The 26495-nt window shown below is 41.0% G+C and overlaps 1 protein-coding gene across 4 annotated transcripts in view; it reads right to left on the bottom strand.

Annotated features, from left to right (window-relative positions):
* dnah7 (dynein, axonemal, heavy chain 7) overlaps nucleotides 1–26495 on the bottom strand; it is an 81232-nt gene that overhangs the window by 6864 nt on the left and 47873 nt on the right. For 2 of the 4 annotated variants that reach the window (XM_081720520.1, XM_081720519.1), the window contains exons 46-61: nucleotides 24144–24329; nucleotides 21376–21539; nucleotides 19788–19942; nucleotides 18557–18747; nucleotides 16176–16309; nucleotides 15455–15790; nucleotides 13691–13817; nucleotides 12455–12649; nucleotides 12203–12295; nucleotides 6988–7164; nucleotides 5881–6195; nucleotides 5359–5559; nucleotides 4960–5121; nucleotides 3423–3608; nucleotides 2669–2806; nucleotides 1283–1513 (exon numbers count right to left, since the gene is read on the bottom strand). In XM_081720520.1, coding sequence (XP_081576646.1) covers nucleotides 1283–1513; nucleotides 2669–2806; nucleotides 3423–3608; nucleotides 4960–5121; nucleotides 5359–5559; nucleotides 5881–6195; nucleotides 6988–7164; nucleotides 12203–12295; nucleotides 12455–12649; nucleotides 13691–13817; nucleotides 15455–15790; nucleotides 16176–16309; nucleotides 18557–18747; nucleotides 19788–19942; nucleotides 21376–21539; nucleotides 24144–24329 — 2991 coding nt within the window. Of the gene's footprint in view, nucleotides 1–1282; nucleotides 1514–2668; nucleotides 2807–3422; nucleotides 3609–4959; nucleotides 5122–5358; nucleotides 5560–5880; nucleotides 6196–6987; nucleotides 7165–12202; nucleotides 12296–12454; nucleotides 12650–13690; nucleotides 13818–15454; nucleotides 15791–16175; nucleotides 16310–18556; nucleotides 18748–19787; nucleotides 19943–21375; nucleotides 21540–24143; nucleotides 24330–26495 lie in introns of those variants that run through there. The other 2 variants (XM_027010040.3, XR_014125232.1) reach the window with 2 other exon arrangements.

Consider the following 26495-nt stretch of genomic DNA (forward strand, 5'->3'; position numbering starts at 1 on the left):
TAAGATGTGATTTAATTTTCCTTTGAGACACAACTGTTGTTTTTTGCTTCTGTATTCCTGCTGTGATCTATACAGTTTGGATTCCACAATGCTTTGTAAAAAATGCATAAAAACTACCAAATGCATAAGAATACTTGAAAATATCTTGAAATAATAGCACATTAAACACTACCAAAAATGTCCACCTTAGCACACTATCTCTCTATTCTGAAATTTATATTGTCTGGCTGTCTGCAGTCAGTCAAGATTAAAAAATGATACCTGCTTTATCTTCTCCAGAGGAGCTGCTGTTAACAAGCACATAAGAGAAACTGATAATGGAGGAGAGGACTAATGCAAAAGCAGGGTATAAAGACTTAAAAGGAGAGACAGAAAACCATGAAACAAGAGGTGGAAAAGAGAGGGGCTTCGGGGCAGGAGCCAACATGGGAGTGATGGGAGATTAAGGGATTATATTAGGGTTAGATTATGGGATTAGAGTCCACAGTGTTTAAATGAAAGCCTGTGTTTGTGATCAGATCTTGGCGGGTAGGAGAGGAGGAGCATGTTAACCAGGATCAGCGCTGTCAGTCAAACAGCAGGTTCACCTTTTTTTTATGGGAGTGGGCCCAGCATGGGTGCAGAGCAGCAAGAGAAACAGAGAACAGCCCTGCAGCTGGATGGAGCTCCTTTGTTTTGAACTGACAGATGGAACCTTTCTGAGGCAGTCCCTCATATGTAAAGAATACATTTACTTAACAGGAGTGGCATTAGGTAAAGTGGGGCCACATCTGTGGAATTCTCCAAACAAGAAAGCACATGTTAGTAATAACACGCGTGAATAAGTTTGTGCTGGTTTAGGCTGTTGGGACTGGTGGCAGTTGGATTAACATCTTTGTAAACCTTTCCTTTAAAAGAGGTTAAAAAAAAGAGGGGATGGGGAATGCAAAAACATCTTAAATGAATTCCTAACCTCAAACAGATCCAACCATGATTTATTTTCGCAAATGGGAATAAATCCATTTGAACTGCAAATAGATCATGTGGATTTAGCACGGTTGACGGAAGTACATTACATGCTTACTGGATCGCTGTGGTCAGATGCCTACCAAGTGAGAAATTACTGGTAGTCACACTGCAACTTTATCACAGCTGGGCGCCTTAACATAAAGCTGGGATCTCACGTCAGAGCGTGTCTGCCCAGGCTTGATAACTTGCAGAACCCACTGAGCAGGTGGAGAGCCCTCTAATTTGCTCAGCTGGCCTCCCCAGCAGCGGTGCGAATGCACGCAGAGACTCTGACCTTGATGGCCCTCTGGATGCTGCCACAGGAGTGGCGGACGGTGTACAGCAGCCCGTTGAAGCGGCCCATCTCCTGTACTAGCACCGTGTTCATGCTCTGGCTGTAGCTGGTGGGGAAGCGGCGGGCAGCTGCCTCCGTGTCGAAGCTGGCCGGCAGTTTGCTCAGAATGTCGGCTGCCACCTCGCACACCAAGTCATCAGTAGACTTGGCATCTCCGCCGGACATGCGAGACTGGGAGGGGGAAGATGAGGGTGAAGGGCAGGCGTTATGATGCAGTGGTAATGGGCACAATCGCAAGAAGGTAAAAGGCTGTGAGATTATATTGACTTTATAGCCATAAGTTACATTTATTGTTGACAACTTAATTAATGAGCATTTTAAATATCTAACACTTTTTTGGAATATTATACCTGAAAGTGCTGAAAAGGCTTAAAATAATTATGCATTTGGGGAAGATCTTACACTGACACCAGCAGACGTGTTTGAGTTCCTGGCTCCCTCCATGACTTTAAAACACACCCTGAATTTCCAGAATTGCCCCAGAAAGTGATTTTAAACACCCTGATGTATACAGCCTGCTTTCTCTGAAAACTGAAAATTCTGACATTTCCATCAATTTTAACAGTTTCCACTTACTTCGGACGGGCCCTGCACTTACAGTTAACTCTCCCTAGGATATAAAAGCGAAGACAAGAATGAACATGTACTAATTACAGTATGATATAAAGAAAAACACTTACTGAATTGTAGCAGTTGTAAAGAAAAAAAAATTACAAAACAATTTTTTTTTTTTTATGAATACTGTTGTACCAAATGAGCTTTCCCCAAGCTTGAAGAAGTAACTCAAGCTAATAGAATCAAAATATGTTACACAGACATGTTAATTTCTGAACCACGGGTGCTATTTTGGCTAAGAATCTTTTAACCAACTTTCAGCTCTCGTTCAATTACACCCATCAGCCTGGCAAGCCACAGAGCATCATGAGTTGTGTGAGAGCATATCATCAAGCCAACGTAGTTGCCCTGGGCAACAGGCCAGCTGCCCTTCTGGCAAAACAAGAAATAACTGAAATATGACTGGCAAGTCTTCAAGCTAAGAAACCAGAACTCAAATGTTATATGTTTGATTCAGGAAGCAGTCAAATGTTACATTTAATTTAAGAAGCAGCCAAATGTTACACTTTTGATTTCCTTGTGATTCATACTGAGTTGGTAGAAAGGCTAGGCACAATTGAGAGCAGCATTGTGTTATATTGTTTTACAGTGGTATCCAACACCAAGCTGCTCTCCTCATTGTGTTAGGCTACCACACTTAATCTGAGTTTTAAAGCATGCAGACACAGAGAGCCTTCACCGAACCGTCATGACTCCAAGGGAAGCCCGCACCTGCGTGAGCAGGATGCTGTCGAACAGGAGCTGCGTCTCCACCTGGTCCTTGGTGATGTCTGCATTGGCATTCATGCCAAAGATGTCCGGCGAGGGGTACAGGGGCAGAGACTTGGTGTATTCAATGTAGCTGCTATACTGCAAAGGGAAAGGAGCCATATCTTTGATGCAAGTCCAGAAAACCCAGACACTAAATAATGACGTGCACTTAAAACACACTACCCATGAGATTGCTGACATTTATAATAATGACTATGCAAATGAATGCTCATGAATAAAAGATTCCGGGGGAAAATGGCAAATAAAATTGAGCATAGATTATACATGGGCACGCAAATAAATTAGATCGAGGCATTGGCGGCATCCCACTATGCATAGTTATTGAACTTAGAGCTCATAATGATTTTCAGAACTTTCAAGAAAAAAAAAAAAAAAACATGGGCCAAGTAAAACTTAAGTGTTGTTGTTCTGTTTAGTGAACAACATACCTTAGAAATGTGATTGAAATACCATTACAGTGCAGTAAGGAGGTTTTCAGTGCCCTTACATGCAAATGAAGTCACGATTAAATTAAAAAGAAAAGAAAACGCATTAGCATGTGCACAGAATTTTATACAGTATTATCTAAAATTTGATCAATGTTTAAAATTCCTGGCACACGTGATTGACTGTATTTGTGTATTCATTTTGCAAGGCACCATGCATGAATATTATATGTGTGTATGCATGTATGTGTGTGTGCATGTTATCTTACAGCCCCTTCCGGTGGTGAGTAGTAAATGCCACTGGGGTCAAACTTGTAGTGGGGATCTTCAAGGACGGAGGCTGTGTAGAAGATGGAGAGGATGGTGTGTAGGGTCCTGCGGTCCCAGTCGTCTGTAACTCGACCTCCGTAGTTACACTCTCCCGTCATGTAGTGGAGTGCGTCAAAGGGCACCTCCTGCAACCAGTGGCTTAGAGAATCAAGGGTTTGATACAGATGGACCCTCATTTAAAGGACATCTACGGTGGTGAACTCTGGATTTCCAAATGGACTCTTCTTAGGGCCCTAAAGCTTTTAAAAAATAAACTGTCACATAACAAAAAAAGACTTTATGGTTTATGTTAATGTAATATTACTCAAATAAAATTTGTTTGTTCTAACTGATCTAGTTATACATTTAGCTGTTACCAAACCTGTACAAATTGCCAGGGAGGATGTGATTCTCAAACTCTGTATAGTAATAATTTAATTTCAAAGGAAGCTCTGAAATGTACTTGTCATTACTAGTAGACCGTATATCCTCTTAATGTATTTAGAAGCTCAGAGCTGGTTTTTTAAAATATAATTATTTCAAGCCTCCAGAACAGCTCATTGTGTTTTCAATGCACTTACTTAGTTAAACAGAGGTGACAAAACTTTTAGGCTATGACTATTTACACTAGGCATCACCCTCATGTGTATTCTGACAGCATTCTAGCCTGATGGTTGCCTTAAGAGTCTGGCTAATTGTACTAGCACAAGGATTACTTCCATGGAGTCAACAAAACACCCGTGTAAGTCGCTCTAAACAAGAAGGTCTGATAAATGGTATATATGTTAAAAAATAAATAAATAAATAAATAAAACAAAAAATTTTAATTCAGCACAGTTACTAAAATTAAAATAAAACCTTTTTGTCAGCGTCTAACACTGCCATCTTAAACATAGGCTGTGCTTCAGTGCTCACCTATCTCTGTTGTGTTTATGGATTAGAACAGAAAAAAACAACCACCTATCCATGCAGTGTCCACTGCTATTGCACATGAAAGGCCCTTTTCATTATGTCCGGTCATAGTAGGTGACAATTTTGGCGTGGGGGGCAGATATGAGAAGGTGGAGCCGGGGAGGTTGCGATCATGACATTTCCTGCTGAAATTTTCCTTGCTAATGTCGTGAATGCCGCACTCTGCTGCAAAGGAAATGTCAGCAGGTTTTTTGGGGAGTTCTTGATCAGCTTATGCAGAGTGCTCGTTTTGAAAGGAGAGCCAGAAGAGGACAGAGAGGGCCTCTAGAGCTCGGAAAATGTCAAGGGTGCTCCCCTGCCCCCTTTACAGGGGTTTTTGAAAGCAGCCGTGGGGAGTGTGAAAATGAAGTCTGACATGGAGGAGCTGTTTTAAGAGCACATGTAATGAGTGGTTCAACAACCAGGTATTGATGTATGTATGAAAGGAGGAGCACTGTTGGTGTGTGATAAGCTACTGCAAAGAATTGTAAACACTTAGGTTATAGGTTCATTTGGTTCATTTTTACAACGTAAGAGTGTCCTCACGTCATACTGGTCGAGGAACATGTGTAGCTGTTGGACAGAGATGCGCAGGTCGGTCTCGTTGAACTCATAGGGGATGTTCCAGCCCAAAGGGCCAAACTTCCTCCGCTCCTGGATCAGGGCATGGAAGAAGCAAAGGCCATACAGCAGCTTCTTAAAGACACCCTGAAACAAACAAGGGTAGAAGACACTCATACTCAAAGTACCACATCAGCAGACACACGGGGAAGGAAAAAATATACATGATTCCTGCTACTGTTAGTGAAAATCTGTCCATCTGTCTGTACCACCACAGCCTTTCAGTCTTTCTGAATCGTCTGTCATGATCTTTCTGTGAAGGGATCCTCTTTACTGCTACCAAAAATCCCACAGTTCCAATGCATTCAGTGGTTCCACACTTACTGGTTTGGAGCTACTGTTGAAGAACTCAGGGTCGGAGATGGGGTCCATGTAGAGGGAGCCAATGATGTTGGAGCGTAGGCCCTTGGGGGCCTCGTTAGTCATTTTGACACCGTTTTGCAGGACAGCCACGGGGAAGCTGGGTGAGGGGTAACTGGTGAGCCACAGACGAAAGTCTGGGTGAGTGGTGTCCGGATTAAGTTCCTGGACAGAATTTAGATTGGAAAGAAGTTTCACATGGTTTGCTAATTTTTTATTTGTTGCCAAACAATACATGAATAACATAAAACAACCATTTACAAAAAGCTAACACAGATCCACACCGGACAAGCAGTTCAGTTTAACTCAGACTGTAACTATTTCTTCCCTCCAAGTGCCATAACCATCAGTCACCACTAGTTCCCACTGAATAAAACAGCTCTCAGTTCACCCTTGGTGATGACTCTGACTCCTGCCCTAAATGACACCTGCCCCCAGCAGTATCCTACACACTCATTCCAGTGTGGCCACTCCCCCCAGCAGTACCTCACATACTCGTTCCAAAGTGGTCATCCAGGATGTGGCCAGGTGGCAGTTCTGCAGGACCACCCAGGTGCCCTCCTTCACTTCTGCATGGACACTACCCACCAGCAGTACCTCACACACATGTTTCAGTGTGTCCACTCCCCCCAGCAGTACCTCACATACTCGTTCCAAAGTGGCCATCCAGGATGTGGCCAGGTGGCAGTTCTGCAGGACCACCCAGGTGCCCTCCTTCACACCTGTCTCAATCATGTTCATAGCGATGGGACCCTGGCCTTGACCCAGGGACAGTGAGGTCAGCTTGTTTCCTGAGAATCCCTGGTAGCACCAACGAAATAAGATGGCATTAGCAAACAGGGGTCTTGCAACAGTGATGGAATGTGAGTGTTTCACAGATGTCTAAATTGAACACTAGAGTCACAGCCATCCAGCTAAAACTAATATAAATTTGGGTTTTTATTTGGTCTAACTTTGCACACTGGAAATAAAGTTTAATGCCTGAGCAATCTTAATGAATTAATCTCAGTTGGAAAACACAAAATGCATTCACTGCTAGAGATTACACTGTATAATGTGAGCTCAAAACAGGGTGCTTACATGCTGCAGTTCGTCTTGGCTAGAGACTTCCAATCCTAGATCAATTATGCAAAAAAAATCCCCTTTGCCAGAGAACTATGTCTTAACTTAGTTTGCTTTAACTTTAAAGTTCTGCTGTGAATTTTTAATAGGATTTTAAAGGGTGATGACTTGGTGACACCCCAGTGGTTTCAGGGTTGTAAACAGCAATAATAATAGCTCATAGTACCTCATGCATATCACAGCACTTTTTTTGATGCCTGTCTCACTATAGATCCACGAGGTACTCATCTGGTTCTTAAGAGCAAAGAGTATATTGGGTTATTGTAGAAACCAATATAGTCTAAACTAAAAGAGATTGACATTTAGGGCCCAGTGTGGTGACAAATAGAGACCCATAGGGACATTCCCTACATCTTTGTGAAACTGTTTGGCTTACCACATATGATGGGGGGAAAAGGCAGAACATACAGGGATGTTAGAAAAGTAAGCTTGCTGTACACAGAATGACACAAAGTGAACTCAGTCATCTACCTGTTCATCACCAAACTTGAGTAGTGCTGCCATGGGGTCAGACCCTGGTGAGAGGATGAAGATGAGGGGGGCGCAGCAGTGACTGTCCCCGAAAGCTTTACCCAAGTTAAAGGGGGGGACTTCGATAAACTGAACACCCAGGCTGCCTGACACAAACTCCTGCACCATGGGTATGACCTGAGGGAGGAAAGGGCGGGGAGGGGGGTGTCTGTTGAACATGTAACCTCTTTAACCACTGTAGAACATTAAGCATTGAAGAACATTAAGGCCTGTAGAACCAACGATCAATGATACAGAACTAAAAGGATAAGGAAATAACAAACTATCAGGGAAAAGTGATGCATCCGGTAGTGACTGATCTTCCATATTGGTATAGCTAGTGCTAAAATGTTTTTAAATTGGCTCTGTCTGAATTGATCTACTGTTTACTCATTCACTAATCACCACATAGTCAGTTCCATATAGAACAATAAATAGGGTACCTGTAAGGAAGACAACAGACAGAAGTAAAACAACACTAGAAATAAATATATGTGAATTTTGTTGCATAAACTATCTGGAACATCAACAGTAATCAAGTTAGATAAGTGGTACAATCACATCACATTCAAGTAAGGCATTTAAGCGATGCTTTACAACTTCAGATGTGTTATATCATAACTTTAATAATGCCTAGCTCTACACCTACATCCATGTTTACTGAATGAAATACTGCAATGCTTTTTTTTTTTCTTGAGCACAAGCTTCATTTATTCTGATTTGACTCACATTAACATTCTGTGACCGTTACTTTTGGGCTCACCTTTGGTGCCGAAACTGTCAATATGTTTGTTATACTATAGTAGATGTACGTACTACACAAAAAACAGCAAATAAAACTTGTACATTTCTTTTATCTACAGCTTTTGTAATACGGTAGCATTTCTGTTACTGGGCGCTGTCAGGTTCATGAGCTGATGATGTGGCAGAAAGGCCAGTGGCCTACTACATAATATATACAGGTAAGTGTTATTTGATATTTTTAGTGTAATACATATTTCTAATTTCCAAAAGTGGTTAGAAGCTATTTTAATTTTTAGGTTTGAGCTGTTTAGCTCCATTCGCTATCGTTCATTTTGGACTCGTTCGAGGGTGTCTCTAGTGTCTGACAAACGCAGGAGACATTACAGAGTGGTAATCCTCCTTTCTACAAGTTCTCTGCTACACTGCCTGGTCAAAAAAAAAGTCACCACCTGGATTTAACTAAGCAAATAGGTAAGAGCCTCCCATTGGACAATTACTGCATGGGTGATTATGTTTCAACTGGCAACAAGTTATTTAACCCTAACGGATGCAGTGGGTAGCTTCTCATTTGTTAAACAACCATGTCGAAAGACACATCCTGTGGTCATGGAAAAGATGTTAATCTGTTTCAGAAGGATCAAATTATTGGCATGCATCAAGCATAGAAATCTAAGGAGATTGCTGAAACTACTAAAATCGGGTTAAGAACTGTACAATGCATTATTAAAAAGTGGAAGGACAGCGGGGAAACATCATCTTCGAGGAAGGAATGTGGTCAGAAAAAAATTGTGATCGGCGATCACTTAAACGTCTGGTGAAATCAAATCACAGAAAAACAACAGTAGAACTCAGGGATATGTTTAATAGTGAAAGTAAGAGCATTTCCACACACACAATGCGAAGGGAACTTAAGGGATTGGGACTAAACAGCTGTGTAGCCTTAAGAAAACCACTTGTCAGTGAGGATAACCGGCAAAAACGGCTTCAATTTGCTAGGAAGCATAAAGATATGGACTCTGGAGCAATGGAAGAAGGTCATGTGGTCTGATGAGTCCAGATTTACCCTGTTCCAGAGTGATGGACGTATCAGGGTAAGAAGAGAGGTGGCTGAAGTGATGCACCCATCATGCCTAGTGCCTACCGTACAAGCCTGTGGGGGCAGTGCTATGATCTGGGGTTGCTGCAGTTGGTCAGGTCTAGGTTCAGCAACGTTATGTGCCCAAAGAATGAGGTCAGCTGACTACCTGAATATACTGAACGAACAGGTTATTTCATCAATGGATTTTTTTTCTTCCCTGATGGCACGGGCATATTCCAAGATGACAATGTCAGGATTCATTGGGTTCAAATTGTGAAAGAGTGGTTCAGGGAGCATGAGACATCATTTTACCACAGAGTCCAGACTTGAACCCCATTGAGAATCTTTAGGATGTGCCTGAGAACACTTTGCGCAGTGGTCCAAATCTCCCATCATCAATTTTTCTTCTATTTTTATTCTTACAAAATGGTTACTCATATACACACACATTTAGATTTAAGGTCCTTCAATAATAAAAGTTGTGAAACAGCCTGCTTGTACCATCTGTTCTCAATAGTTTCTCGGTATTGATCAGGCACATTAAAGAACATGTTATCTAGAGACCTGACTATTTTGACCTTGTTATGTAGCTAGTTAGCAGACTCTAAACTGGTGCAGGGGGGCTCTTCAACACTTATTTTACAAAGTACAAATGTACAAAGACATGCATCTTTTTGCTTTCAGAGCCATGCACGGCTCAATCCACTGACACTTCACTTTAGAAAAGAGTTTCCAACACTGACACCAAGCAAATGCCCTCCTACAAAGAAAAAAAAATCACTTGGGCTCTTCACCATGCATGTTGGTGATACATATCATCTCAGAAGGTCAATATGACCAAGCTTATTAATGAAAGATTCAATGCAACTGAAAGAGAAACCTCTGGCCTAAATGACAAGATTGAAGCTGTTTTTGCAGGCCTCAAAGCTGTTATGACACAAGTTACTAGTCTTGAGCAGAGCACAGGAAGACAAAACACCCTATCAATGTCATGCAGAGGAGAGTAGGCAATTTGGAATCCTACTCTAGAAGATGGGCTATGAAATCGGAGTCCCTGTTCCAGAATCTGCACAAGACAATGCTTGCATGGAGGTTTTGGGAATTTGCCAAAATGTCTTACTGGACATGGAGGACAAGCTTGTCAACACTTTAGACACTACTGTGCATCACCTTGGCCAACAATAAGGCGGCACAAGACCCAGAGCAATCATCTTACAGTTCACCTCATGTGTCTGCAGGGATACGGTGTGGATGGCTGCTAAGATCATGAGAGGAGAAAGAAGCTCTGGCCTAAGGTAGAAAATGTGTGTGCAGCAGGGAAAATAGTGTATGTCACTGGGCCTACCTTCACTGGGGCTGTTATCATTTAAACTGTGCTGGGTGAGGATGTTTAAATCTAGCTGATTCTTTCACTGTGCAGAAAATAGCTTCGTTAAGTGAATGTCACTATATTGAGTTAGATGTCTGAGGGATAGATCTGTGTGGTGTCTTTGACCTGAAGTCTACTTAAGATGCAGCATTAATACTCACACGTTGCTGTAATAGAAGTGCCATTCCAGAGTTGTGTGAAATCTGAACTGGACAGGCTTATAGAGGAATACTGCTCTGTTTGTTCTGTTTATGTAGAAATTCTTTTCACGTAAAATGAAGTGTCTCATAGTGCTATATCATTTTCAATATAATCACCAATGCTAATTTTTCATCTGTAAGAGTTGATCTTTATACTGATGTATTTTTGTATTGTTTTGTTAAATGCCCAGGTATTAACAAATAATGAATGTCTTTGATCATTTTGATTTTGCTTATGTAGCAAGAAAATAAAGTATCTATAAATAAAATCAGATAAAATAAATAAAAGATAAAAAAAATCCCATTGAAAGCTTGTCTATCTTAGCTGGCTAACATTAGCTTCCTACAGAGAAAGATGAGGCAAGATGAATAATGTTAACATATTATATTTTGAGGTAAAGTAAATTCATATTCAAGTTAAAATTACTGATCCAACACAGTACACTGATGAACTTTAGTGTGTTTCCATCAGAGTCGTTCAGAACACTTTTCCAACAGAATAACTAACTGAGCTAACTAGATGTTAGTGTCAGGGATAACCACAAAAAGCAACTGCATTTTTTCATGAAATGGTGGTTTCAAGATTATTACATCATTAACAATCTAGGTGTAAATTATAAATCAGTGTGTAACATTAAAAACACTATAGAACAATAAGACACCGATTATGGCATTAAAATGCAATGGATATAAACACGCAACAACAAAAAAAACAACAACACACACACACACACACACACACACACATATATATATATATATATATATATATATATATATATATATATATATATATATATATGTGTGTGTGTGTGTGTGTGTGTGTGTGTGTGTGTGTGTGTGTGTGTGTGTGTGTGTGTGTGTATGTACATGTAAACACAGGTGTAGAAAGGGCAGAAGACTCCTGTTTGTTTTTAACGCTCTTCTCTACACTCAAACCTCACCAACATCCGTCCATATTAGACATCCCTATCCCTGCACCATAGTTAAAACAAACTAGAATACATATCCTAACCATGCTTAAAATACAAAAACGTAGACTAATTATCCTCATCTCTGCACCATAGGTAATATAGAATAATTAGACTAGATATATCCAACTCCACACCATGGTTAAAGAGATGTTGTTGTGTTGTGTCATTCCCTGCCCTTTAACATACTCATATGTTTCGTGTTTCTGATCATTTGTCTATGTATTTCAACCGCTTGTTCATGTGTCTTGGTCGTTGGCTATTTGTCTTGCTTAAGGTATGCTTCATATGTTTGCTCCGCATTTGTGTTTGGATCACCCCTGTACTACTTTCAGTTTTTGTGGCTATTTTGTTTGTATGTAAGTATTGATTTCTGTCTATAAATAAACTGGGATTGCATTGGTATCCAGACTTGGACCTTGCCTTCCATCTGTGATGATATACAACCGATTTTATATCCTAGAAAAGCTAATCCAGGTCAAGATTCAAAATTAAGATTCAGAGTAAATTTTGTTAAACATACGAAAAATGTTTTTTCTTTGACAAACAGCTTAATTCAATATAATCTAAATACTTTAAAATTACATAAATACACAAAGTTAACAACAAATCTGTAATATTATTTCCCTTTTACTTAAAATGATGATCAATACAATGACATTATTTTGGGGGCTACAGATCCATTCCAATTACGGGAGCAAGGAGTGTAAATATAAAAGTAACATGCAGGAATTAATTAGGTAGGAAAATATGAATGTACATTTCCATGTACATGTAACTAGCAAAAGATAACGAGAGACATGATTTGTTTCACCTTGTCTGGTCTCAGGCAGCGAATCACCAGCATTCTCTGAAACTGCCCCAGTTTGTCCTGCCACTCCCCAGGGAAGCATGTGTGGTGTGGATCCTGTGAAACACAGGTGAACAACTACGCTCATCTCAGTGTTTTAAGGACTACAGTAGCTGTTTGATCACCAGGTTGAGTAAAGATGCTAAGGTGATCACTTCTCTACACGGATGCTTTCTGCCCACTGAACCTGAGAGCGGGTGGGGCGAGGGAAGGCACCTTGCTGTCGTAGACATCTTTCCAGCCGTCTTTGAGGCAGCCCAGATCCCTGCGCAGGCCCCTGAAGCTCTCCAACTCATCCAGACGACAGATCTCATCCCAGGCCTTAGTGGGAAGCCAATTACAGGGGTTGGAGTGAGAGTTATCCAAGCCTACACCGCCCGTCAGCAGGAAACACCACTCTCTTTCATCAATCTGCAAAAAAAAGAATGGGGAAAAAATCACGATCAAATTATAAGAGCCACTGCCACTCAGTGTAGTAATACATTATTACAATCATTCCTTACTGAGTGTAAACATTACAATCCAGATTTAATGAGGTTGCTGTGGTTTACAATGCTAAGCAACATTTTATGAGCATAGGTTTGAACACTTTAATCAGCCTTTGTCGTTTTTTTTCCACAATGCTTGTGGAAATTAAAAAATAATAATAATAATAATAAAAAAAAAAAAAAAAAAAAAACACAACCCACAAACAAATTAGATTTCAATCGCTCCAACTAGGACAATGTACAAGACTACAGGTCCGGAAGGCGGTTAGTGGTTTCCCTGACTTAATGCGCACTATTCAGCTCATTAGATAATTACAAAGCTGTACACGAGTTGAGCCTTGTGTCAGTACAGAGGAAACACTAAACACTGCAGTGCCGTGATCCTGAGATAGTGAGAGTTTAGAAAAGCTTATTTACAATCTGTAATGAGCTTTAGTGATGAGTTACAATCATGAGGTCTATGCCTAAATATTTGTAATATTTGATTTGAGATTATGTTTAGATGATTCATTTTGTTAGCATAAAAAACAAACATAATATCTGTAAAATGTTACCATAATTCAACATTATGGAAGAACAGACTCACACGAAGTTAGCGCTAAAACTGTTATTATTGTAAACTTGTATTACTAAATCTGTATGACTGCATATGCCTGTGTATATCTGTATATCTGCATGTATGTATGCCTGTATATCTGTATACATGTGTATGTGTATGTCTGTGTGTGTGTATGCCTGTATATCTGTACACGTGTATGCCTGTATATCTGTATGCCTGTGTATGTGTGTGTATGCCTGTGTATGTGTATGCCTGTACATTTGTATACATGTGTATGCCTGTGTGTGTGTGTGTGTGTGTGTGTGTGTGTGTGTGTGTGTGTGTGTGTGTGTGTGTGTGTGTGTGTGTGTGTGTTTGCGTGTGTGTGTGTGTATGCATGTGCAGAGGCAGCTCAGAGTCACTCACGAGCTTGTCATGTTTGAGCAGATTGACATTGAGGCTAAAGGAGAAGAGAAGCTTGTCTTTCTCGAAGAGTGATCGGCAGACATTCACATACAGCGAGTAGGTGAAGTGGTCCCTCAGAATCTGCAGTCTGCCCACCAAAACAGGGAAGGAATGAACACAGGAGGAATAAGTAATGCATGAACAACCAATAAAAGGTCTTTGGAAAATGACAGAGCAAAGTAAAATGACAATAGCAGCTTCTTGGACAAATAATCATACTTCTGTTGTTTGTCAAATGATAGAAGCAATATGCTTTTTTCACATAGTCTTTCTGTGTTAAATAATTGACTTAAGTAAACCATCTCCCCTGCAGTAAATACTGTCCACCATCATCTTAGTGGAACACCTTCAAAAATATATATCTTATGAGTCTAAATTGGTCATGTCTTCAGTAAAGTGACTCATCTTTGGGATTTTACAAATAGAATGGCAGTAACGCAATAATTACTATAATTTTTAAGAATTTGAACAGCAAAGTCAAGTCAAGATTATAGTCTGGTAGCTATTTTGCCAATGTACCTACAAGAAATCTGGAGGAAAGTGATTTTCTTTCAGACTAAAATCAACAATGTGCCCTTTTAGTAAGCATGTAAAAAAATCATGAGAACAAACAGCATATTTTTAAATTTTTTTTTTTTCACTTTTGGGAATAGACACCATGGCTGTCCTGGATTAACTAATTGGGGTTAGTTTTAAAAAATGGGATTTGGAGACAAAGGCAGTTACTTTACCACAGCTACTACAGTCTGTGTTACTTAACCACAGCTATTTCAGTCTCTGTTTCTTTACCACAGCTATCACAGTCTGTACCTTTAACACAACTACTACAGTCTGTTACTTTACCACAGATACTAGAGTTTGTTACATCATCACAGCTACTATAGTCTGTTAGTTTTCTTGACTTTCTTGAAGTATGCCACTTCTGTGTGATGTTTTTTTTATTTGATGCATCAACCTTCAGTGTTATTTGAATGTTCTGCTTGCCCAGACATCTGGCCTTGGACTGAAGTTTCAGCAGCTCAGCACTGAGGCTTCACCGCGAGCTCTGACAGCAATGCTGACCATTTAAGACAGTGCTGGGGTGATAGGTGTCTGGTCATGGCAGGAATGTCTTCACCTGAACTCTTTAAAAACTTTTACAGTGGAACAGAGGGGAAGTTTTCCCTCTGATCATACTACAGCTGCACCATGCAGCCATGAAAGAACATAAGGGCCAATGTTCCTGTCGCTTATTTGGTGTTATAGGGAAGATGCATCTGGTGTCCAACCACTGATTCAACACACAGATGATGGTGATGGTTCTTTTAGACACTGATTCAACACACAGATGGTGGTGATGGTTCTTTTAGACACTGATTCAACACACAGATGATTGTGATTCCTTTAGACACTGATATAACACACAGATTTTGGTGATTATTATAGGCACTGCTTTATTTATTTTGGTTTCTTATCCAGTTTAGTCTAAGCAAAGTCTCAATGCAGCACAGTGCTTGTTCCCTGTGCTGTGTTACATAACAACAGTCTGACAGGACTGTCACTAAAATGTGCTCCCTCCTACCCATATATACACCAAGAGAGGACATAGACATATCGGGCCACTTATCCCTGTCAGCAGTTACAATACAAGGAAACTACTAAGCCCTCAACTATCCTACACATGCGCACATTAATCTAACACCACGCAGAGGGTATATGAAGACTGGCGGTGACACAGGCTCCTACCTCTGCTCCAGTACATCACTCTTGTCTGAGTTGTCGATGGAGAGGATGAAGAGGTTGATGAACCAGCTAAGGGAATACTGGTACATGGGCTCGATGTTGGCCAGGTCAGCGATGGAGAAAAACAGGATGGCCGAGTGGACAGCAACAGGCGTGTATCCCATGCGCGTCTCATCGATCTTGCGCTCTGTCACCTCAGCAACGGCCTGCTTCTCCGAGATTTCGTTGGCCAGCACTTTTGAGGAGGAGAGGATCTGCACGGCCGTCTCATCCTCCAGGATGTTTCCCTTGGATGAGGAGAGGACCTCCAGGATCTTGTCCTCAATCTCCTGCAGCTGCCTGTGGGACGAGGGATGGGATATGGGCGATGATTGGGACATACTCTCAGCCACCACGGTCCCTCTACACCCACTAAAAGAGCTGCACATTAATCCCTAATATCTCTCTAGCTATGTCATTATACAGTTGTGGCTGCTTTCATTGGATTATCATCAGACTTTCATGAGGTTTATATCACCCTGCAACCCACACAGCTGATTCCACATCACCTCACAATGCTGAGTTGACAGCACGAAGTCGGTTCTAAAGCCTCCACCGACCTGCTCTAAAACACTGATTTGTGGGAGCATTTGAACAAGGATCAGTACCAAATACTCCAGAATCTGGATGGCCGGTGCATGTTTACAAATAGACCTCATGATGAGCAGAACTTGTCTAGTGGTACCGTTTGTTCTCTGCTCCCTGCAGGATGAGTGCCTGCTTCTCCTCCTCCAGGTCCGGCCTCTCACGGGCCACCACAATGCCCAGGAGCTGGTCCTGCATCCCCTCCGGAGTGATCATGAAGTTCAGAAGCGTCACCTAAAGAGCCAAACATGCACACCAAAACCGTAACCAACTGGGATGTGACAGTTTTTTCAATAGCATCTGTTAAATTATGCTAGCGCCTTTAAATTTTATAGCTCGGAGGTGGTGGGGTTGTTTTCTTATTAAACTCACATCAAAAGCACAATCTGTATTTAAATTTATGTTGTCTGTAGGCAGAATAGGTAACAGGAAACCTAATAAATAGAAATGATGAGAAGATACGGGGAAAATAAACTGCAAATAAACTACACTTTCTAGCAAATGCTGGAACTGACAGACATGCCCCAGAACTGACAGACATGACCAAGAAGCCATGCGGACTGAGACAGAGTAAAGAACAGACGCACAGTCAGTTTGCTGGTCAAAATGTCTTTTCAAATAACTCCTAATATTTAACAAGTACACCGTGGGGAACATCTGTCAGTCAAAGGCAGTTCTTTACTACAGACTCTCCTGATTCCTGACCTATTCATCATTCCTGTACTGCAGACACAGATTTTCTTCTCGTGTTCTCATGACAAGAACACAAGGCTGCCACGTGAAAAAAGCCAACCTCACACAGTGTATTAAACTGGATCACTGAAGCTTGAGGCTGTCATCTCCATCTCCTAACACCACGAACAATGATCAGGGGTGACTGCTGGGTTTCAGAAATGTCACTTAGATTTTACGTGTCATTCTCTGACAGTCTCTTTTTTTTCACTTGCCCACTTTGACAGTCGATCCAAACACATGCTGTTGCTATTGTGGCAGCAAGACCTTGAAATGGAGCGCAACTGATTAAGTTTAGCATGCCAGGCAGGCCTCTGTCATAGCCAAGCAGCATACATGGCCTGCACACAGAAGTTGATGAAATGCTTCATTAATTGAGTGTGATTATTACCTGAACGTCCTGCTGAAGAAAGAATGTGACCATGAATGAGTGCCACAAAAGCTCATTCAAATGACCGGACTATACAGCACAGATATGTAAGCAAAGTGCAGCTCCTATGAAAGCCCATAACGCTTCCACTTAATACATCATATCTGGCTGATATCCACAAAAAGATTAATAAAAACATCATTTCATAAGATTCCAGATGTCCAAATGAAGAGTCAAAAAATATTTTATCTTTTTTTCTGAAACAGAGGAATGCCTGCATGACTGTGTCTGATGTTCTATAGATCGGCCCACTGCAAGAAACAACTTTGCTTAAGCTTTGCATGTGTTTACTGGGAAGAAATAGAATAATTAGGGGTACACACACACACACACACACACACACACACACACACACACACACAAACACACACACACACACACACACACAAACACATCTGTCACCTGCAGCTGTTCATTGCTGTCTCAGACTTGAAAATCCAGCAATAAGTTGATCTAGATCAGCATGGTCATAACATCAGAACAGCAGCTAATTCCTAACACGTCTTCACTCTCATCACATCGTTAGTGCGAATGAAGCATTTTGCGGTTAAGCCTACAGCGCAGTCTCTTAGCCATCCTCTAAATGGGGCTCCGTTCAGAGCTCAGATGATACACACTTATGCAACAAGGATACCAACTATAGACATTAGGGCACCAAACAAGAAACTTCACACAACACAAACTTTTGCGGCTTTGAATGCAATAAGAGAACCAGAGCGAGATAGACCCAATGATAATCTCTGATAGAAATATTTTCTCTTTTATCTGGAAGAAGGCAAAGGAGCCGGTATCTCAGCTTTAAGTGATTCTGCAGTACTACTGTGGCTTTTTGTCTAATTCTATGTTCTTCTTCAAAGTTGCCTGCCTTTCATCTCTAGATTAAACTACAGCTATGTGAATGTGGTCAGAGCGGATGTGTGATAACAGCGGGAGCACCACATCTGTGTGTGTGTGTGTTTGTATTTATGGGTATTTGAATGAGAACAGGCTGTACTGAACTATGCTTTTCAATGGGTGTGTTACTTATTTATACATTTCTGAGGCAAAAATTAAAAAATCAAACTGAAAAAGCAAGAACATCTTTTGGTTTCTGAGGTTAAGCTTGAATTTATGGTTTAGGGTTATGCTTAGAAAAAAAAACTATTAAATATACAAAATATATATGCAATTTATGCAATAGGGCTATGCTTAGAAAACAACCCTATTAAATATACAAAATATATAACCAAAATATGTATAACTCCACATCATGAGAAGTATAAAAACAAATGTGTGGGTGGGGGTGGGTGAGTGCATGGGTGTGTATCGTAAAGACCCACTTTGACTGAGGTCTCTGGTAGATAGTGTGGGTTGCGCAGTTTGGTGGTGATGTAGAAGCGGAAATCTGGTGCGTACTCTAGGGTGTTGTCCCCCAGGCGGATGCATACACTTCCGCCCTGTTTAAAAGTCTGCTTCAGCAGCAAGGGCTCAAGAATGGGGTCCAGCTCCTCCCCAACATTCTCAAGCAACACTGCAAGAAAAGGAACAGCACGGGAAAGCACAGAAAGCCTGTAACGATACATTGCTGCCATCATACATTACGATACCGAGATGCTACAATGTGCCAGTACTGCTGTCCATGTTTAAAGTGTGTTGAATAAAAGAAAGAAAAAAAAAATCAGCAGCAGAATTTATTAAAGCTGTTTGGGATACTCTATCACTCTATCGTTCTCTCTCTCTTTCTCTCTCCCATACTCAAGTTTGTGGAGTGAAGGAGCCCTAGTCATGAATAACTGAGGCAAGAAGCCAGGACTCATAATAACAACTTTTTCCTCCGAGGGGTCTTGGGCAAATCCATGCTGCTCACGTGGGGAGTGGAAAACCAGCCCTCGTCTTTTCAGCTAACACAGTGAAGGCGGACTCCGACCAGTCAGGTGCTGGGTGTGAAGTGGCCCCACCAGGTCTGCCACGCCCCTCTCCTTACTGTCTTTCCTCCCAGGAAAAGGGAGGAGAAACACTGCCCACCACCCCAAAGCTTTGTTTTTTTACTGGGCCACACGCCCACGTGAGCGGTGCCAGGCACGCGGAATGAGCTGGAGCAGGTGTTTCAAGACAGCGTGCCTTCAGGACATGAACGAGACGCGTTGCCTTTAGGACAGGATGTGTGTGTCGGCGTCTCTCAACAGGTATCACTCAGCGGTTCCTGCTCACGCTTTGATCTTGGTTTAAGTTTCCTAGTGAAGGGAGACCCCTAAAGAGAGGGAGTGGTATTGCACCTGGGGCAGACAGATCAGTTTATCTGACATTGTAACAAAGAGGAAAATCTGCCTAGGACTTCATTAAAAGCCGTGTGAGCAAAAACAAAACAATGTTCCAGTTGAGAAGATAGCAAAGAATGTTAACTGGGCACAACCATATGCTGTCTTGTTATACAGACATGCTGTAAATCACAAACATTGCAGCTCATTAAGATAAATTCTTCAAATGGAATACAAACGGAATAGAAGGAATGACATATCCTCCAATAGTAGTCGGATGTATATGTATGTATGAACTAAAGCAGCGAATCACCTGGAGTACCAAACTGAATGCAGTTCTCAAGCGTTCGCACGAAGTCCCCGTCACTGAGCTTGATGATGTGCAAGCTGTTGGACTTCTCCATTCTTTTCACCCACTTGTTGGCCTGGCCCTGAGGGTCGATCATCAGTGGCCATCTCCGTGCATTTCTGTGGAGGAGGTGAGGAACGCCAGTATGTCCTTCACATAAACTTTACTTTAAAAAGGACATGGAGAGCACTTTTTATTGCAGCAATATTGTGTCTATTCTTGGGATATAATTCACTATTATTACATTGTTCTAATAAATGTTACGCGCCAGTAACTTCTCAGTAACCATGTTTTTACTCAAAAACTCCTTCAAAGCATCTTTCCTCACCGATATCATATTAACTTTTCAATATAATGTATTTCCAGAAAGAGCTGTACATTATCAACTGTCATCACAGAAGCTCTATCCACCACCAAGTACTGCCCTGTCAAACGTTGCGTAGTGAACCGAAACTGGTTTGCCAGAGAACTTCGGCCGTCCCCAGTAAATGCCCTGCCTCTAATGACAACATGTTTGCCCCCATTCTAACCGTAAGAGTAATAATTTATGAAGTCATGCCCAGAAAGTACAAGAACCAGGAAAAAAAGGTATATTTATGATGAACAAAGAATTTGAGTAGAAAGCCTCTGCCTTTGCCATGGTAAGCCATGAGTAACCAAGCGAAGTGAGTATTCCCCACAGAACTGCATGTTGCCCTAAAGCTCATCCCATATGGTCAACTTGGTTTAAATATTGCCACGCCGTTCTGACTACTGCTACTAGTATGTGGCTCTGCTTTTCTCGTGTTAAAAATAAACAGGACACGGAAGCCTTTTCGCTTTGCTCCTGTGGCAGAGAAGATAAAAATTATATCATTATACACACCAAAGAAGCATTTCTGAGCAAGGAATTTGATAGTAGTGCTGTGCATGTTTTTCAGTATTAAAGTATTTTGAGGCACGGAGGCACCCTCAAAGTACTCAAAGACACACAAAGCCATCTTTCTGTTTTTATGATCAAATGATCCGTTCTAAGATCCCCTTCAAGTTAAAAGTATGGAAAACAAACCCTGAGAGTGACTAAGATGTTAAGAGCCAAGAGTTACTAAATCTTGAGCTATGCCAGCTTGGCCTGCCTGTGTTAATAGGCCATTCCCTGCTTTTCATCCATTTTTGTCCATACTGCAGCCTGCTCCTAATCCCACAGATCCTAATTCAGTCTTAATCCAAAGCATCTGCACTGGACTGTAGCTTCACACTATTCCAACTAATTTGCTTTTCACCATTTGATTTCTTCGAGTCCTTCTGTTTTTTAAGCCCTTAAACTTATTTATTTATATATCTAAACATTCAGTCATTTTATAACCTCACTCTTCTTTAAACAGTGCCATGCAATATATTTTCTTTATATGTACATCTTTTATGTCCAATGCATGTACATAATGTACATAATTTAAAAATCTAATCAAGTTTCAAGTGCTATTTGGGCCCAACCCACTGATATTCCATAAACCACAGTTCAATGATGCCACCATAAAGCACAGTTCAAAGAGGCTGAATCTCTATATCTTACGAGATGATGATGCCATTATCAATGGAGAAGCTGTCTGAGGGCAGGCCAGCGATGGTCCAGCTCCGGATCTTCACAGGCTCTCCCAGAGACTGCATTAGGGACATGTTCTTGGAGCAGGGGATCTGTGTGGCCTTACACAACTCAATCCAATCGTCTGTAGCACTCTGCAGTCTCACACACACACACACACACACACACACACACACACACACACACACACACACACACACACAGATATTTTATATGGGATAATAACAGGGATGTGTTCCTAGCTAGTGATTAAAAGTAGCACATACTAACATGACTATCCATGAATGAAACCCAGGCGTGATTAATGTGCGCAACTTTAACTGCTACTTACAAGTGCACACTTACTTTAACCTCTCCTGGCAAAGGCTTTGATTAAGTAGAGACAGCAAAAGTACATCATAACTAACTGTCCTACGTTTGAATGAAGTTCCTCCATGAACTATGACAACTGAAGAAGTTCGCTGTCGTCCAGTAAGGTAGCCAATGAAATTCCTGTCAACACGTGCTTGGGTTGTGACTTCACTACATCACTTACACAACTACAACATTTGTGCGGCCTTATTTTTGTTTTATACAATAATGGTTTTGTATTCACACAAATCCATTACAAACCACTTTCTCTGTGTCTTCGCAATGATTTTCACACAAGGACCCTCTGCAGGAAAAGATATTGCTTTCTCAGTGGAGAAAATGATGTAGTTAAAGTGCTGGTGTCTCCTGCCAGCCATTGCACCAAGTTCACAACATTATCTCCCAGCATGGCTGCAAATATATTCCCTGAGTTGATTCATATTTCATGAAGGATTGCTGATAGGCATGTATGCCAATAATAAAGGAGAGACTGAAAAGGCATTTTAATATGGCACTGCGTGCGGCTCATGAGGAATGATTAGGTGAAATATTTCAGAATGCAGGGCCATGCTGCCTGTCAAACAAAGAACAGAGACGGAAATGAAATAGAGAACCAGACAGTGAGGTGTCACTCACTCCTAATGCGCTGCTTGACAAATATCCGAATGTGTTTGTGGTGGGTTTAAAAAAAAAAAAGTTTTTGTGTGTGTGCACATGTGTGTCTGTGTGCGTATGTACATGCATGGTTGCATGTGTGGCCATCTATTTATCCATTTGCAGGGACCAAATGTCCCTGTGATAATATAAAATTACATGCACTTTGTGCACTCCCATGGGAAAAGTTTCTATCTTTCACTTGAAAATGTAAAATGCAAAATGTTTTGCATTGACCATATTTAAGATAGGTCCAGGTTCTCTCTGTTCCTACATACCATAAGTCAGCTGCGAGGCCTGTGTGTATAAACTAAGAGGTCCGTGTGTATCAGCTGAGAGGCCTGTGTGTATAAGCTGAGAGGTCTGGTTGCATAAGATGTCCATGGCCTGGGTGCCTTTATGTACATATAGTTCATTCCCTCAGTTGATTCATAGCAAATCAGAACCACAGTTCAAAACAACTGTACTATTATGTTTATGTAGTTTTAGATTTATGAACCTCTTATCAAAACATCTGAAGTATTATGTTTATGCATCGGTCCTATTTGATGTAAAAAGACTTCCCAGTTAGGACTTTCTTTGAATATGAGCTGAGAAGTGTTTTACTTGGGACCTCAGGGTTCTTCTCTCACACAAATTTTGAGAGATAGCAGTAGGCAAATGCAGCAAAAAAAAAAAAAAAAGAAAGAAAATGGTGAGGTACACGCTCACCATTACACAAAAGAAGTTGATCTTGACAGCCATCCAGAAGAGCACTCCCACTTCCCCCTGATGTCCCCTGCTGTAGCCCACCACTCCTCCACCCCAGACAACTACTCTCTGTTGCCCTTAATGGACGTTCTCTTATGGGATGGGTTTCGGACATATGCACACCTAGAAACAAGACTAGGACCTCTAGAAATTTAGACTAGATATTAACTGATTATTTTTTAATTTTATTATTAGTTATTTATTTTTCTCTTAAAATTGTTATTTTTGTGGTTCCTGTTGTTGGCCAGAGGAGGATGGGCCCCCCATTTGAATCTTGGTTCCTCTCAAGGTTTCTAGGGAGTTTTTTCTTGCCACTGTCACCCTTGGCTTACTCATTGGAGACTTGGAGTTAGACATTTGTAAAGCTGCTTTGTGACAACATCTGTTGTAAAAAGCGCTATATAAATAAATTTAGATTTTGTTTTTATTATTGAACTTTGGCTAAAATTATCACAGTTGTTTGGATCTGTGTCTTAACCTTAACCTATCAATTAAATTTTTTATTATTTAACCAAAATAACTCCATAATTCTGTGGCATAATATTCAGATCCGATGATCTGATGCACCCTGTATGTTCATGTATGTGTGTGTGTGTGTGTGTGTGTGTGTGTGTGTGTGTGTGTGTGTGTGTGTGTGTGGGTGGGTGGGTGGGGGGGTATCCGCAGTGATTGGAATTATGTTCATGTGGAGGTTCCCACTCATTTATTTCTGACCCTCTCTCATTTTAATCACTATCTACATTTAAAGAGCTGCATTCAACTAGCTAAAGCAATCAAATGGGTAATCAAATGTGTGTGTGTGTGTGTGTGTGTGTGTGTGTGTGTGTGTGTGTGTGTGTGTGTGCGCGTGTGTGCGCATGTGTGTGTCTGTCTATAACTAAAGCTGCAAGCCCCAGGCAGGCCATGACAGCAGACAACAGATAGCCTATGTGACACGTGTGTGTGCGTGTATGTGTGTTTGTTGCTTGTGCACGTGTACGCACCTGTCTATAACTGGAGGTGAAAGCTCCCAGATAGGCTACTATGGCAGCTGAGATGAGGACGTCGCCAGTCAGGTTGCTGTAGAGCTCGCCCAGGTTCAGTGCAGTCTCGCTCCAGCGGCTCCTTTCGCCTCCCAGCCCACCAATCAACTGCTCTGCCCGCTCCAGCTTCTTACTACACAGTTCCACCTACAACCATCAATTTAATCACACCTACACACCTCAATATCAATAAAAAGGATGCATGTAATAGTAATATTGCCCATATCCTTTACAGAGAGATGACTAAGGTCTGAACACGGAGTGTGAGTGAGGTCGGTGTGGAGATCCTCACTGTCTGTGACTGTGCATGGCTAGTGGTCAGGGATGCACTAACGTATGCTGAAACATATTTCATATATATTTGTATAAGCAACAAAACAATACAGAAAAACAACAAAACAGATCATACCCAGCTTGAGTCTAGCTCACAAGCTGATTGGCATTCCTTTTTAGACACTGACAGCCTGATCCATCACACATGCTGATATTTAGTGGTACTCTCCATATACTAGCCGATTCAATAGGTCTCTTTTAATGTGAATGTTAAAGGTGGGAAAACAACAAGAAAGGATTCTTGCACGTGTGCAGCTAATGGACCTTAGCAAGCTTGATCTCTTAGTAACAAATGTGGACATTATATCCAAAAAATCCAAGTGCCTACTGGTGGAGCAATCAGAGCTTCCACTAGATGATCACGGGCTCCAGTTCCACTGTGGGAGCAAATTGTCTAGTACCCTCTGTAGTTTTATCTGGTTTGGTTATTTCATATGTGTCATTTGATGTGATATGTTGAAATGTGCAGTGCAGTCACCAGCTGGCATGCAAGCCAACTGATCATCACCTGAAACAAACTGCTTCATTTACACATAAACACACTGTAAGCTTCACAGCGAAGAAAATACTTAAGATACTAGGGGCAGCCTTGTTTGACGAATCTGTGCAAAGTAGCACAATCAGTATTAGCATTTGCTAACACAACTCATACAGACCTTAACTTTATCAAATTTGATCTGAAAGGAATTGCAATTTGGTTTAAAATGAGCTGTTTTTAAAAAGGTTGTAATGTAATTTTACTGCATGCACTCCTTCTGTTCTACTCATTCAAATCCTCCTTTATTGGTAGATTTTTTTTATTAAACCTACACGTCTACATTATTGTCATTTCTATGCCCTGCTGATTCAAGACGGTTAATTCAGTGTTTAGACTCTAAATTAACTTTCATTCAATAATGAAACTGAATAAGGTTGTACAGTACTAAAACCCATTTTATATCTACCCCACATCACAGGGGTGTTTTAGAAATTAATTCATGTTTCAATGTAAAAAAAATAAAAGTTTAACTATTACACATAATGCTATAACACATTTAAATTCACTCCTCCTAAACTATTATATTGTACTGTAACATAGCAGGTAGAACAGCATGCTAATAACAGCAGACATGTTCACTCTCAGGTGGGAACACATACTATCATACTGATACTGATATATTTCTAGGTGATATGCTATGCTGTGCTATAGATGTAAAATACTTTATTCAAACATCCTTTCTGATTAATTATTTTATATATAATCTGTTATTGACCAATAACATTCCGTTTTTAAGGATTGATAACATAAGCATTACCATAAAGCCTTACAGACAGGAAGTGGAATACTACCCTGCTTTCCTGAAGATGCCAGAGCACAAACAGAATTAGATGGCCGATAGAGCGGGTGATTGCTGCCAATACACTCCATGTTAATCCAAATAATCGCAGCGCTAAGATGCATTTGGGAAACCAGGTGGTTATCTTCGCAGCATGGCTGCAAAGACAGGATGGCTAAGCACTTGCATGGCAAAGATAGCATGGCTAAACGCTTCCTATTACACTGATATGTCCTTCCAGACCCTGTTAGATGGAAAATGGAGCTAATGTGATTTAAAAGAAGAAAGCAAACCGAATGAAAATGAAAGTTTTCCCTGAAAAAAAAAAAAAACATGAGAAGGATGTGTGTGGGGAAGTTTCAGAGACTGTCCCTGTGCACGTGAGTTCCTGCATGTTTGACATGCTTGGGTGAGCATGGCATAAACAATTTCCCACACTGAACAGAGAAAACAGACAACCTGCAAAAATAAACACAGCAAGAGAGACAAGGGGATAGAAGCAACATGAAAGGCAGTGAAATGGAGCAGAAAAACACAGAAGGACCCTGCTGGTGCTTGGGTTACCCAAATACCCAGTCGACTGTCTCTGTGCGTGTGTGTGTGTGTGTGTGTGTGTGCATCTGTGTGTGCGTGTCTGTGTGTGTGTGTGTATGTATTGAGGGAG

This window comes from Electrophorus electricus, chromosome 9, assembly GCF_041902795.1.
Source record: "Electrophorus electricus isolate QZ-2024a chromosome 9, ASM4190279v1, whole genome shotgun sequence".
In the NCBI taxonomy this organism is placed as follows: domain Eukaryota; kingdom Metazoa; phylum Chordata; class Actinopteri; order Gymnotiformes; family Gymnotidae; genus Electrophorus; species Electrophorus electricus.